We start from the raw sequence: 15,420 nt of genomic DNA, 5'->3' as shown, positions 1-15,420 counted from the left end.
CTTTCTTCATCCTTCATTTATTTCTTTCTTTTTTCTTCCTCTTTTTAATTTGATGGAGGAAATTAGTGTTTCAAAATGTTTAAAATAAAAAGTGAAGTGCATTTTCTCTCAGGTTTCAAAAGAAGAACATTAGTTTCAAAATGTTTCAAAATAAAGATGAAATGTATTTTCGTTTTGGTTTCAATAGGAGGAAATTTGAGTTTCAAAATGTTTCAGAAAAAAGATGAAGTGGATTTTCTTTTAGGTTTCAAATTGTTTCATAATGAAGATGAAGAGGATTACCTTGTGGGTTTCAACACAAATTATGAAGTAGAGTTTCTTGTAAGATTCAAAATGCTTCACAATAAAGAGGAACGGGATTTTTTACGGGGTTTCGAATTGATTCGTCATCAAAGATGAAGTGGATTTTCTAATGAGTTTCAAATAGTTTTAATAATAAAAGAGATGAGGGGTTTTTCTTATGGGTTTCAAATTGTCTCATGATGGTTATGGGGATTTATAGGTTTCTAAGTGTTTCATAACAAAGGTGAATTGGAGTTTCTTGTAGGCGTCTTTTTCATGGTGCGAGATTGGGGTTTCAAAGTTGATAAGAAAATCCCTTTTCAGCTTTATTTTGAAACTCCGTTTCACCTTTATTTTAAAACAATTTGAAACCTATAGGAAACTATATTCCGTCTCTATTTCGAAGCGTGTTTCTTGTGGTTCAAAATGTTTGAAGTGGGAAAACAGTTACCGAAAGTCCTTTTAAAAAGACATAATCGTTAATGCTAAGGCAATAACGTATTAATAACACAGTATTGTTCAGGTATATGATCTCAAAGACCAGGTAAAGGGTTTCCAAAATAAAGGCGAGGTGGATTTTCTTAAAGGCTTCAAAATGTTTCAAAATCAGCATAAAGTGGAGTTTCTTATAGGTCTCAAATTGTTTTAATATAATCATGAAGGTGATATATATAATATATATATATATATATATATATATATATATATATATATATATATATATATATATATATATATATATATATCATATACCAGTGATTTATTTCTGCATTTAAATTAGTTGCTGCCCACTCTCTTTAGTTTTTAACTGGATTTCTCTCTTGTGACGTCAAGGTAACTTTGCTTGACAGTCCTGAGTCAACTCTGTAACATCCAGGCGACCAATTCTCAACCTGACTCACCTATTCTCTACCTTGGCCGACCTATCTCTGACGAATCGTTAACCGGTGCAGTGCGCTTCTTGATTCAGCACCAAGAAGGAATATGAGAGAGAAGAGAGTACGCGAAAACGAACGGTACCAGGAAGAAGCGAAGGGCTGGAGACAACGCAGAGAAGCGGACCAGATTAATTTGACAAGTGGCACCTCTGAGAGGAACAGTTTCACTCGAGAAGTTCCTCGCAGGGGGTTCATCATAGTTTGGGCAGAACTGGGAGGTAGAGGCAGCAGCATCTGTATCAAGGTAGGATCACTTGTTATTATCATTAATAATAATTAATAATAATAATAATAATAATAATAATAATAATAATAATAATAATAATAATAATAATAATAATGAACAGACCCTCTCTTGAACACGTCCTGTTGAAATGGGTGGCATTATTATTATTATTATTTCAGATTGAGTCTTCTCAACTTTCCTGATAATTCTTTTCTGCTTCAATACAGAATTTGTTCTCGGAGTGCTGATATATTTCGCAAAAGAATCGATGGCAATTACTGGATGTAAACAAACTAATAGTAATATGGTTTGTTTGTTTGTAAATATAAAAAAAATGGGTGATTACGTTTGTAAATAAGTAACGGCGACTGAATAATGGGTCAAGTTAACGAGAAAAATAATCTCTCTCTCTCTCTCTGGCGACAATAACCTAGATGTGACGCCAGTTTTAGTAACCATAAATCAAATAAAAATCTCTCTCTCTCTCTCTCTCTCTCTCTCTCTCTCTCTCTCTCTCTCTCTCTCTCTCTCTCTCTCTCTCTCTCTCCCTCAAAGTCCAGTAAAAAAAAATTAAGGAAAAGATACAAAGATAAAGCTATACGTTGGAGTAGAAAAGGAAAAAAAAAATAAAGATAGATAATAAACTATATACTGCAAGAACAACACTCAAAATCCAGGAAGTGAAAAATGGGGTTAGATAGTTAACAATAAATAAGTAATGACGGAGAAAAAACAAGCAATATGAAACGAAGCATATTTTAAGATTAATAATGTGAGTCTACTTAACCGAAAGATATAAGCCCACATATTAGCACACTGTTTGTGTGTGTGTGTGTGTGTGTGTGTGTGTGTGTGTGTATTTGTGTGCTGACGACGTCTGAAAACATACAGACTTTGTTGTTGTCGAAGGTAAACAAAAATGGATAGACAGAGGTGGATCAACATTCCTCGAGAGAATGAAGAAGCGGACTTGTTTGTTTTCTAAATATGGCAATGCAGCGATTTTGAGAAAATTGCCAATAGACATATTTTCCTACTTATCTCTTGGTTACTCGACAGTTCTGATGCTGAATTGGTCAGTGGTGTGGGGGTTGCGGGGGGAGGGGGGCGCTGATCTTTGTAATATGGCAAAGCAAATCAGATATTGATTTGACAGGCTTTCCATCAGTTCAGAAAATAAATCTGGATCATTTAGCTTCCCTTATGCATAAAGCTGGACCAGTTTCTCTTTAAGAATGTTATCAAAGTTGGCTGGAAGCAAAATCTTTTAATACAGTGCATAAGATGAACGCCAGCCATGTTCTTAGTGAAATTATAAGCTCTCCGGATTCGTAAGGGAAGGATAACAATCATTATTTTATTCCCTGGACTGGTGGAATGCCAAAAATACCTGGCATACGTAGGGAAGTTAGACTTACGTGGCCTCTCTCTCTCTCTCTTCTAAAATAGTATCCTGCTGCATCTCAGAATATTCATACTGAACAAATGCGCAAAGGGTTTTAACAGTATCCTAATGTTCATTTTTCAGACATTACTCTCTCTCTCTCTCCAAGAATTCAGCAGAAGATGCACAGTGTAACAGGAACAAACCAGAATTTTCGAGTAGTCAGGTCAAGAAGGAACCTGGGACGGATAACCTGTTCTTGTAGAACATTATCAGTTTTTTTTTCCTCTGCTGGTGGGGGGGGGGGGGCAGTAGTCCCCCTTAAAGCTTAAGGATTTTCTTTGAATTTTCAACATGATTTACACCAAAGAACAGGAGTCAATAAAAACTGTATTACTGCAACCTAGGTTAAGAATTGAATTGAATTGAATACAGAATTTAGGCCCAAAGGCCAAGCACTGGGACCTACGAGTTCATTCAGCGCTGAAATGGAAATTGACAGTAAAAGTTCTGAAAGGTGTAACAGGAGGAAAACCTCAAAGCAGTTGCACTATGAATCAATTGTTAGGAGAGGGTGGAGAGTAAGATGGAAGAAAGAGAATATGAAAGGAGGTACAGTAAAGGAAACGAAAGGGCTTACATCTGGAGCTGAGGGCACACTGCAAAGACCCTTAAGTAATGCCTACAGTGCACCACATGAGGTGCACTGACGGCACTAACCCCCCTACGGGTCCTAGGTTAAGAAGGGCATATAGCTAGCAACCTCGTACCTAAATCGTTACTGAAAATCGAAATTAAATGATAAATAAAGTTATAAAAATAGTAATAGGTTTAAACTTTTAACTCTTAATTATCGCCTGAGTCAACACATGCTCAGATACAAAGGACTTTCTAGAGATCATCTGCCAAATGTTGCCAAAATCAACAAAACAGGTTTCTGGGTTCAGTGTCCGTGATGCGATCGTGTTTACAGTTTCGTAAAGGCATCAAAAACAATATCGAGTAATCGAAGAAATGGCCAGCAAAAACACACGAGAGCAAGAAATGTTACAGGACGGGACGAAAAAGTTCGTTGTGGGGACCTCATTCCGAAAAAGAGACAATCGTCTTCAGAAAAACAATACAATCTTCTTGTGAAAAAGATACGACCGTCTTCAGAATAAGATACAGTCCAGAAGAAAGTCTTGTTTAAACTAAGATATACAGTAATCAAAGACAAGAAAGCAACGTAGTTTCATAAGATACATTACTGGGGTAAAAACAGCGCGTTCCGTTCTCTAGAATGCGCAGTATTCTTCAGCGCAGTCTCTCTACTTTCTTCGAAATAGGCCAGACTTCATCACGGCGGCAGAAAGGGTGATATTAATTCTCTCGAACCCAACAACGCCTGGGGAATTTTAATGGAGAACCGGGGAGGGCGAGAGAAAGAGTGAAAAAGAGAAAGAGATAAACCAAAAACACAGACGAAACCGGATTCAAACTCAAGACGAGAACTTCGTTCTATAAAAAAATAAGTCGATTTTAGTTTTCTGTAAACGAAAACTACTGTGCCGGCTTTGTCTGTCCATCCGCACTTTTTCTGTCCACCCTCAGATCTTGACAACTACTGAGGCTAGAGGGCTGCAAATTGGTATGTTGATCATCCACCCTCCAATCATCAAACATATCAAATTGCGGCCCTCTAGCCTCAATATTTTTTATTTTAAGGTTAAAGTTAGCTATGACCGTGCTTCTGGCAACGATATAGGATAGGCCACCACCGGGCCGTTATTAAAGTTTCACGGGTCGCGGCTCATACAGCGTTATACCGAGACCACCGAAAGTTAGATCTATTTTCGGTGACCTTGATTATACGCTGTAACGGCTGTACAGAAAACTCGATTGCGCCGAAGAAACTTCGGCGCATTTTTTACTTGTTTGCGTCTGTAAAAGGTACAGCTACCGCTGCTCAAGTTACCGGCCAAATCAGGATCTGGCTGGTTTTATAGTCAGAATTCGAGAGAGCTATTGTGAGCGTTTTGCGGTAGTGAGAGAGATATAACCGTCTTCAAATCAGCTGACCTCATGCGGCTACAGGTTCTAGTTTCTGCGCCCAGCTTCCGGATTAGATCTGGAGATTTTACAGTCATTGCACTCACCTACCTACCTGAAGGCTTGAATCTATTTAATTTCAGAAAACTGGTTCGTTATATGGCAGCCATTCCGAATTCCCAATTTCTTGTCTGGCATATTTTAGCTGTCTGCCATTTTGTCCACCCTCTTGAATTAGTCACTGTAGGGGGGTAGTGTGCCTCATGCGGTGCACCGCAGGCATTGCTGCTGGTTCTTTGCGGAGTCCCTATAGGCCCCTAACTGCAACCCCTTTCATTCCTTTTGCTATACATCCATTCATATTCTCTTTCTTCCAACCCACTTTCCTCAACCCTCTCCTAACAATTTTTCTCTCACTTCCTAATGAGCAACATACTCTTTGGAAGCCTGAATTTCAAGTCAATGGCTCCTGTGGGGCGCTTGTTCCATACGAATAGGGTTCTTCATCTTCTGAATAATAATAATAATAATAATAATAATAATAATAATAATAATAATAATAATAATAATAATAATAATAATAATAATAATAATAATAATAATTTCAACATTATTTTCAGCTCTAAATGACTGCATAGGTCCCAACGCTTGGCCTTAGGCCTAAATTTTACATTCCAGTTCCAATTCTTGAATTAGCACAATCACACTCCTCTCGCTTTCTGAGGTGAGTGGTGAGACTGATTCCTAATATATGTACATAAGGGGTACTACGTACACATACGGACTAGGTGATACGAAGCCATCTAATCACGTAGACCAGGCAAACAAGATAATCAGGAACCACAGAGGCCTCCCAATTTGGTAGGCCCCTGCCTGGGAGAGATAACTACACTCTCATAGAACCATAGTCTGTAATACTACTAACACTGTTATCAGTGATATTGGAAATGATAGTGATGGAGGGATGGCAGTTGGTGTGTGCTTGAATTTCATGTTGAATTTTGATTGGTTGTTTTGCTGTGTTGTTGGATAGGCCTATGTATTTCTTGATTACATACATACATACATACATACATACATACATACATACATACATACATACATACATACATACATACATACATACATACATGCATAAGGGACATGTCATGTATACAGCATCCCACTTTCTGTTGAATTTTCTTGCAAAAATAAAACACAAATTTTCAATTTTTCACCAGTTAAAAATCATACTCTCTCTCTCTCTCTCTCTCTTCTAAAACAACAGTCCTGCTGCATTTCAGATAATTCATATTAAACAAATTCATAAACGCACAATTCTTTACATATAAATGCATGACACTCTTTCCATATTTACAATAAAAAACATTAAAAATCGTTTGCACAAATATGATAAAAATGTATAACTGTATTTCTGAGATGACACAGGTAAGAAGAGATTGAACTGACCAGGTGACCTCCTAATTCTCGGTGCCCAGGTAAGATTCGGGAGTAGGGGTGGGGACAGGTGGGGACAGGTGGGACCAATCCCAGGTGAGGGTATAATGAGATCTCTCTATGAACATTAAATTTTTTTGGAACGTATAATCGTTTTATGTTTATGCTTAGCTTCTTTTGTAAAGAAGAATAGAATGAGACAGAATAAAGAATTTAGGCCAAAGGCCAAGCTCTGGGACCTATGAGGTCACTCAGAGCTGAAAGGGAAACTGACAGTACAAAAGTTTGGAAGGTATAACAGGAGGGAAACCTCGCAGTTGCACTATGAAACAACTGTTAAAGAGGGTGGAAAGTCAGATGGAAAAAGAGACTATGAACGGAGGTACAGTAAAAGGAATGAAAGAGGATGCTGCAAAAACCCCTTACGTAATGCCCACAGTGCACCGCGTGAGGTGCACTGACGGCATTACCACGCTACGACGCTTTTGTAAAGAATAACCGTCTATTTTTTTTTTCAGGTATACTGTAAGTCGTTTCATTCGCCGAGAAGTTTTTTGTCCAGGTACCAGACGGGTACTTCGAAATCTGTCATCAAGAGGATAAAATAAAAAAGAAAACTTACAAATAAAAAAAGGGGGACATTAGACAGCTATAATCAATCTTACCACAGATGGCTCCCTTAAAAGGTATAGTGTCCGAAATAAATTATTCCGCGAGTGAAATGAACTGTTAGGGTTAGGTGTGTGTGTGTGTGTGTGTGTGTGTGTGTGTGTGTGTGTGTGTGTGTGTGAGAGAGAGAGAGAGAGAGAGAGAGAGAGAGAGAGAGAGAGAATGTATCCTATTAATTACGTGGACCTTTAGAGAGAGAAAAAAATACTTATCAGTTACATGGAGAGAGAGAGAGAGAGAGAGAGAGAGAGAGAGAGAGAGAGAGAGAGAGGGAGAGAGAGTGTGTATCTTATTAATTACGTGGACCTTTAAAAAGTGAGAAAAAATGCTTATCAGTTACATGAGAGAGAGAGAGAGAGAGAGAGAGAGAGAGAGAGAGAGAGAGAGAGAGAGAGAGAGAGAGAGAGAGAGAATAATTCACGATGGTAAAACAGAGAAAGACTGACAAACATCAAATGATGAGAATAAAATTCAAAAAATAAATAGATAGACAGATTATCCCTACTAAAATAGGAATATTTTTCTCCATTTTAAAGGATGCGTTGTAGGACACGACGGAGTGGTTACGTGTCCTTTCCAGGACTCCTTACCAGAGATTCCTAAAGGATCCATAGCCATGCACATCATGAGGAGGCTGGAGGAAAATGGGAGTAAAATTGCTTTGGTAAGTCAGGCCAGTTCAACAAAACTTGACTCTCACCTCATATGTTCTTCAAACTTATGTGTTTTTTGTTTTGTTTTTTATTATTATCCGAGGGAAAAAAGTTTCCAAGGGACTCAGTTTTGCAAAATGGATATTTGGGGATCTCTGTTGACAAAAGCGTAGGCCTACAATCTTCAAAATCTAATGATTTTGTTACCAAACTGATATTTAGGTCACAAACCTTTTTTTTCGTCTGTCCACAGTTCCAGTAGTAGTAGTAGTAATGGGTAGTAATGTAGTATGCGAGATTTGCCTTTGAAACGGCTCCCTTGCTCATTCTATTCCTCCTTTGTTTCAAGTTTATAGTCTCATTTCGTCACAAACAACTGCATATAGTAGTAGTAGTGCTAGGCAGGGTTTCCCTTTGAAACGGCCCCATCATGTTTGTGTAATTCTCACATGATCCACTTCTCTAGACAGACGGTGTCACTGGCGAACACCTGACGTCAGCGGCCCTCCGTCAGCGCTCCCTGAAAGTGGCCTCTGGTCTGAGAAGGAGGGGGTTTCTTCAAGGGCAGGTCCTGTGTGTCATAGCACTCAATGACCTGAACTACCCGGCTTTGTTCTTGGCCACTGCCCTCAACGGGGGTGTAATGGCACCTCTAAGCCCTGGGTATAATGACGGTAGGTTATTCTGTAGGAGCACACACTCCACCTCTATTGTGTTTGTATTGTTTTTTTGTCTGCTTAGAAGTAATCGACAAGTTGGATAACGTTTCGTCATCAAATGAGCGACAGATTTTGTTTTTTTTATGTTGTTTGGTAAGATACTATGTGACTGTTCGTTTCTCTCTGATGTTTATGGTGCTTATTGTATAACTGTTTTTGGTACACCTGAAAACAATTTCATTTGTTGGTTTACTAGCAAACTGTGAAGGTCTGCGTTTGTGTGTAAGTTTGATAATAACAGATATCATGTATGTGTGTGTATGTGTGTATAAGTTTGATAATAACAGATATAAAAATGTCTATGTAGCATAAATTTAGAACTATATCGAACCTAAACCTATTGAACCCCAAGCCCATCAAGAATGCGTACAAATTTTCCAAAGGAGTTGATAACTGTCACGAATGTATAAAAGTTGACCTTTGAGTGCGCCTTTCAGTCAATTGTCTTTTCCCTTCACAGCTGATCTAGAACCCCTGCTGAGGAACTCGGGAGCCTCTTGGATCGTAGCAGGAGAGGGTCAAGAGGAGAAGGCAAAACGCCTCAGCGAAAGAGTTGGAGGCATCAAGGCGATCTTCACTCTAGGTAAAGAGGGCGTCCAGGGATGCTCGTCGTTCCAGGAATTACTGGAAGATCCAGGGGATCTTTACCTACCCCACACGCAGGTTTGTTTGAAGTTAAAGAGACTGGGGACTATGGATGGGATCAATTTGGTTGGAGAAATCACTCATGATGGATTTGGTTGGTTAATGGTTGTTGAAGGTTAACAACTCTTTGACCAAGTGAAAAAGGAGACTGGAAGGATTCCTGGAAGGATTTCATGGAATACTTAAAGACAGTACAGGTGAAAGGATTCACACCTGTAATTATGGTTTCCACGCTTTGGGTAGCATTATAACTCACGTTGCTAGGCCTATATCATAAAGTTTTAGGAAGACCGGACATATATTTATTTATGTTTTATTCCCCTTTTCCAGGTGAATGCTGAGAAGGACCTAGTCATGCTGCCTTACTCCTCGGGCACGACGGGCGTCGCCAAGGGCGTGATGGTAACCCACGCCAATTTAGCTGCTGCATATATGTTATTCAGGTAATGTTTTTGACTCTCTTTTTCAAAGTGTTTGACGAATAATGATAACGGGTGACAATAACTGGATTAATTGATTGATTTAAGTTTTTTTGGCATCACTGACAAATCAAAGGTCATAGCCTAAAGCCCTAAACTAACTGGGTCGCGATAGGACATTTGTATTAGGCCTATGGAGCAAATATGTCCCAAATGATAGATGGAAGTGTTCTAAATCTCAAGTGGCGTTACAACAATAAAGGTCTTCCAAGGAGGCCAGGCAGTTGTAAACAAGAACCAACGAAGTACAAAGAAATAATTAAATAGGCCTAGGCTAACTGACAGTACCTCTAAGACCGTTGTAAACAGAACCAGCTAAGCAGAAATAAAAAATAAAATAGGCCTAACTAACTTTACCTTCAACTCCTTTCAGGGACAAGCGAACTCTGGGACTCGGAACCGACGACGTCATTCTCCTGTTCCTGCCATTCTGTCATTCCCTGGGCTTCATCATCATGTTTGCGTCGCTGATTAACGACTATTCAGCCGTCATGATCCCCAAATTCTCTCCGAAGACCTTCCTTCAAGTTATACAGGACTATAAGGTGAGAGACAACTGTCAAACAGAGTACACTCGCCGTCTTTTGTTTACATTTTTCCCCGATCTGAATTCTTACCAAAATCGATCTTTCCTCAGGTAACCTCTGCCTAATTATTACACTAAACTGTCCTGTTCTCAGGTAACATTCATGGCTTCAGTTCCTACAGTCGTTTTGTTCCTCGCCCAAGCGCCCATCGTTGACGAATACGACATCGCCTCCCTCAAGGGGATGTTCTGTGGGGGTGCCCCACTTTCTGGGGACGTCCAGGAAGCCCTGCAAAAGAGGGTGAGTCCTTCGGAAGTGACGAATACCTTCCAGAAGTTCTTTGGTGTTCCTTATCACTTATTCCTTGTACAGTGTCGAGTTAGACAGAGATGGTTAGTTTCTGGTTTTCTGAGTGTTATGCATGATAATTTTAATATTATACATTACAGAAATTATCCAAACTTCAAGAACTAAAGTCTGTCTTCAACTTTTCAGACTGGAGGCAACCTGACCGTCAGGCAAGCGTATGGCATGACCGAATCAGTCGCTCCAGTGACCTTTTGTTGCCAGGAAAACAGGGTGGGCTCCGTTGGTCAGGTCACACCTCACATGCAGGTCAAAGTAAGGCCACAAAAAACAAATATTTCTTTGTTTACACATGGAATGATATTGGAATGTTTCATTACCTTATTATTTCTTAAAGTTTGTCCATTTTGAATAGTAATAATGATCATAATGATCTAAACGTGACAGGTTGCTGACCTGAAGACCAGATCTCTTTTGGGTCCAATGCAAGAAGGGGAGATTTGTGTCAGAGGGCCTGCTATAGTACCTGGATATTACAGGTCAGTGCAGAGAACTGTTGGGAGTGTCAGAATCCTACAAAAAAAATCAGGTCAGACGCCGAGATTCTATGGCATCTAAAGCCGCTGGGTATTCTGAAGGCTGTTATTGGGTACTTTTTTTTTTTAATTGTGAGTGTTTCAATAATAAAAAATTTTTATTGACAAAAAATAAACTAGAAATATGCTGAATATGTTAATAGGACGAGCATACTGTATATGTACAAATAAGTTGGTTAATCATGAATATTCTCCTATACACACACACACACCACCAAAGTCGACTAATTACCAAGTACATGATTCACCGCTTAAGTCAACGAAGATACAAGATAGCCCATCCACCCGTTTTCGCCCAGGAGTCGAACCTGGGCCCTCTCGCTTGTTAGACAACGATGCCTTTGAGAACACCACATTTCCTTCCCAAATATAGATCTTAATCAGAAGAAATATTTCCCATAAGAATAATGAACGAAGAATCTAAACATTTTACCTATAATATACATAGTTTTTATATTAATTTATTTATTTATTTATTTACTTAATTATTTTGTCTTTATCTTCGCAAGGAATGAAACCGCGACTTCCGGAGCCTTCGACAAAGACGACTGGCTCCTGACGGGGGATGTCGGATATTACGATCAGGATGGATTTCTTTACATAGTCGACAGGATTAAGGAACTCATCAAATTCAAAGGTTTGCAGGTAAGAGAATTCTAAATTTAATATAATTATTATTATTATTATTATTATTACTTTACTGTAGGTGGTAAAGCACATCAAAATATATAATTACCTGGATAGTGCAATCACACCACAGACCACTATTAAATCCTGTGTTACCTTCCCTTTTATTTCACGAAGTACATCGACACAGTTAGCATAGTTACCCAAAATCTCTTCATAAATTTCTTTCTTACTGATTCATTCGTTTTCTTTTACGAACAGCAGGTATATTCCGTTTTCCTTAACAGAATATCAGGAATGAATCTCACCTCTTAAAAAAACTGTAGACTGAAGCCCCATCAGCAACACTTCTACTCATTTCACAAATGTTGTAACAAGGCCTCTGGTATGTGTCAATATCTCACTGCTGCCATGGGACCACCTACAGGTAGCACCTGCCGAACTGGAGGGGGTCCTTCTGAAGCATCCCGACGTTGTCGACGCAGCCGTGGTAGGCCGTGGTGACGAAAGGGCCGGCGAGCTTCCTACGGGGTTCGTCGTTCTGAAGGCGGGGTCTCTGGAGACGACCCAGGGAATCCTGAAACACGTCGAAGGTGAGGTGGATGAGTGACTGTGTTCCTTTGTAAGTCTATGGTCAAATGTTGATTGTTTTTGATAGTTTTTTTTGTTTTTGTTTTTTCGCTGACCAATTTCTACCCTGAGAGGAGTTTGTATCTTGAATAAAAGTATTTAATTAAAGGTCATAATGAACAGAATGAACAGTTTATATATATCATATATATATATATATATATATATATATATATATATATATATATATATATATATATATATATATATATATTATATATATATATATATATATATATATAATATTTATTTATATATATATATATATATATATATATATATATATATATATATATATATTATATGTATATGTATATATATATTATATATAAAAATTACATATATACATTATATATATTATACATATATCATATATATATATATATATATATATATATATATATATATATATATATACATATATATATACATATACATAAACATATATACACCTCAGAAACGGTGAAAACGACGTTTACCTAAATAAGCGTTTGAAAAATTCACTTAAGGGGGTGGGGGAACATTAATTCAAATTATGCAGGTGATCAGTTTCTAGAACCAATTAATTCAGCTGATAATTAAGTCAAAAGACACCTTCATTAAGGGCTTCAGATAATCATCTGTTTCTTGGGATCTTTCACGTTTGTTTGTTTATGGAGTTCTCAACTTTTTTTTTTGTTTCGCTTTGCTTTTGTTATAGTTTCATTTTCAGTTGTGTGACTGTAATAAACAGCAAATGTTTTCAGGGTTTTGTATATACAGTATATATTATATATGTGTATATATATATTATGTATAATTATATATATATATGTGTATATATATATTATATATATGTATATATATATTATGTATAATTATATATATATATGTGTATATATATATACATACACATATATATACACACACACATAAGGCAAGATAGAAAGAAACAGAATCGGTTAATTATGCCTTCTAACATATTCACAAGCCAAATGAAAATTTCCCACACACACCTGTTTATACATTCATAAAGCCATCACCGAAAGCTGTTAATCATTCATAAACGAAAAATTCGCACCTTACTCTTGATAAACATGTAATAACTGCAATAAAATGTCGAATTCAATCTTCCAGATAGAGTCAGCGACTTCAAACAGCTGCGTGGAGGAGTGGTATTCGTGGACTCAATTCCTAAAACGGTCAGCGGGAAGATCCTGAGGAAGGATTTGAAGAAGTTACTCCTGGAGAAAGAAAACGGGAGGGTCAATGCTCCCTTATAGAAAACGGGGCTTCATAAGGGGAGGAAGAGGACTAATCAGATATGAGTGTTATATAGATTTCATGTTTTTTTCTAATTTTTCCTCATTTTAAAAATTATTTTTGAATTGGATTTTCAGGGTTTTGTTAAAGTTTGTTTAAAACTTAACCAATTTTTACCGAGTAAACACAGCCGTATAGAAAACGGGCCTTTATAAGAGGACGCTATTCAAATAATTAAATTTTTTTTTTATATATTTCACGTCTTTTTATTTTCCTTCTTTCATTTTATCATTTCATATTTTTAATGTTAATATTTTGCCTAAATTCAGTTAAAAATGTATGATCTGAAGCCATAACAAGTATCTATCCAGTTTTAATAAGTAAAAATAGGAGAGGAAATTAGAGAAAACGGGGTACGAAAAGTTATTCAAAGAAAACGGAAGATGATCATTATGGTAGACCGTTAACTAAACAATAACATATTGTAGACGAGCAGAGGAAAATGACCGCTATGCAAAGCTGACAGACGGTTCGGAAGAGAGAGAGAGAGAGAGAGAGAGAGAGAGAGAGAGAGAGAGAGAGAGAGAGAGAGAGAGAGAGAGAGAGAGATGTATTAAATGCTACAACAAACTTTGGCAAAAATAATTACGAGTTTAACACAGAAATAGGAATTGAAATTTGAGATAAAAATATAATAATATGAATTGAGAGAGAGAGAGAGAGAGAGAGAGAGAGAGAGAGAGAGAGAGAGAGAGAGAGAGATATTATATGCTAAATAAAAAACGTCAGCAAGAATCATTGACGAGTTTAGGAGGGAACTAAATAAATTAAAAAATTAATAATAATAATAATAATAATAATAATAATAATAATAATAATAATAATAATAACAATAACAGAAAAAGTTAACCTTCACCCCAAAAAATAATATGGAGGTCAGGCATTGATTTATGCATCAGAAAAGGATAAGGTCATTAGACGGGGGTGGGGGTCCGGGGTTAGTAAAAACCAACTAAAAAGGTCAGGTCCTAATTAACGACCCGGCGAATATGGGACCCCCTACCTCCCTCCCTCTCCCTCACCTGGGTTACCTGTGCAGCAAATTGATTGGTCATGAAACATGTATAACACAGCACGTGAGGCTCTGCTAATGATCTGATCAGCTGAGTCTAGGCTATATGCAAATTGTGATTTATGAGAACCTGAAGAATTATATATATATATATATATATATATATATATATATATATATATATATATATATATATATATATATATATATATATATATATATATATATATATATATATATATATATATATATATATGCAAAAGTTTTCTTTCCAGATATTTTTGAGCCGTTTTGTGGGGAGCTGGACAGAGGCTAATATATCAAAAGTGAATATTTGGTTCTTAAAATTATTTTATCTTAAAAATATAAAAAAAGGATAATTTGCTTAGATATGACCTGTTATAATGTTAGTTAATTGATGTGGCTTGTACTTCCTTTAATAGAATTTATTTTAAGATTTATGTAAAATTTTATTTGAAATATTGATAATTTTATGTGAACTATTTGGTTTCTTCATACAATCTTTGCTTAACAATGTGAGGTATGAAAAGTGTGTGTGTGTGTGTGTGTGTGTGTGTGTGTGTGTGTGTGTGTGTGTGTGTGAGAGAGAGAGAGAGAGAGAGAGAGAGAGAGAGAGAGAGAGAGAGAGAATCATCCCTTTCTCAATTATAAAAGAAATTCAAGGACTCTGAGACGTTACCCAGTCGATCAAGAAACCTGCCCTGTCTTCGCTCTAGACGTTTATTAATATGCATGACCTTCTTGGATGTCACCCAGCTTAATAAACAGCGTCTCGAGCGGCGACGCCAAAGAAATGTCATCCATTTTGTCAAAGTGGGTGACATCTCGCCTGTTGTTTAAGAAAACATGATTTTTGAAAGGCTTTTGTCTTGGGGGGAGAATCTAAGAAAATGAATTTCAGTGCTGGGGATCAACTTTCTCTCTCTCTTTCTCTTG

General features: G+C 37.2%; 1 protein-coding gene across 1 annotated transcript; it reads left to right on the top strand.

Moving 5' to 3' along the window:
• Positions 1–1,227: 1,227 nt before the first annotated feature.
• On the top strand, positions 1,228–13,639 carry LOC136830646 (probable 4-coumarate--CoA ligase 1). The gene is made up of 13 exons (XM_067090237.1): positions 1,228–1,464; positions 6,817–6,984; positions 7,504–7,631; positions 8,087–8,294; positions 8,800–9,002; positions 9,315–9,427; positions 9,837–10,008; positions 10,144–10,290; positions 10,486–10,611; positions 10,744–10,835; positions 11,402–11,537; positions 11,947–12,112; positions 13,266–13,639. The coding sequence occupies exons 2-13, from the start codon at positions 6,969–6,971 to the stop codon at positions 13,409–13,411; spliced, it is 1,653 nt and encodes a 550-aa protein (XP_066946338.1). The 5' UTR covers positions 1,228–1,464; positions 6,817–6,968; the 3' UTR covers positions 13,412–13,639.
• Positions 13,640–15,420: the final 1,781 nt, after the last annotated feature.

The sequence above is a fragment of the Macrobrachium rosenbergii genome, chromosome 47 (genome assembly GCF_040412425.1).
Source record: "Macrobrachium rosenbergii isolate ZJJX-2024 chromosome 47, ASM4041242v1, whole genome shotgun sequence".
Lineage (NCBI taxonomy): Eukaryota > Metazoa > Arthropoda > Malacostraca > Decapoda > Palaemonidae > Macrobrachium > Macrobrachium rosenbergii.
Note: the sequence above shows the minus strand (reverse complement) of the source record. Positions and strands in the feature narration are given on the sequence as shown.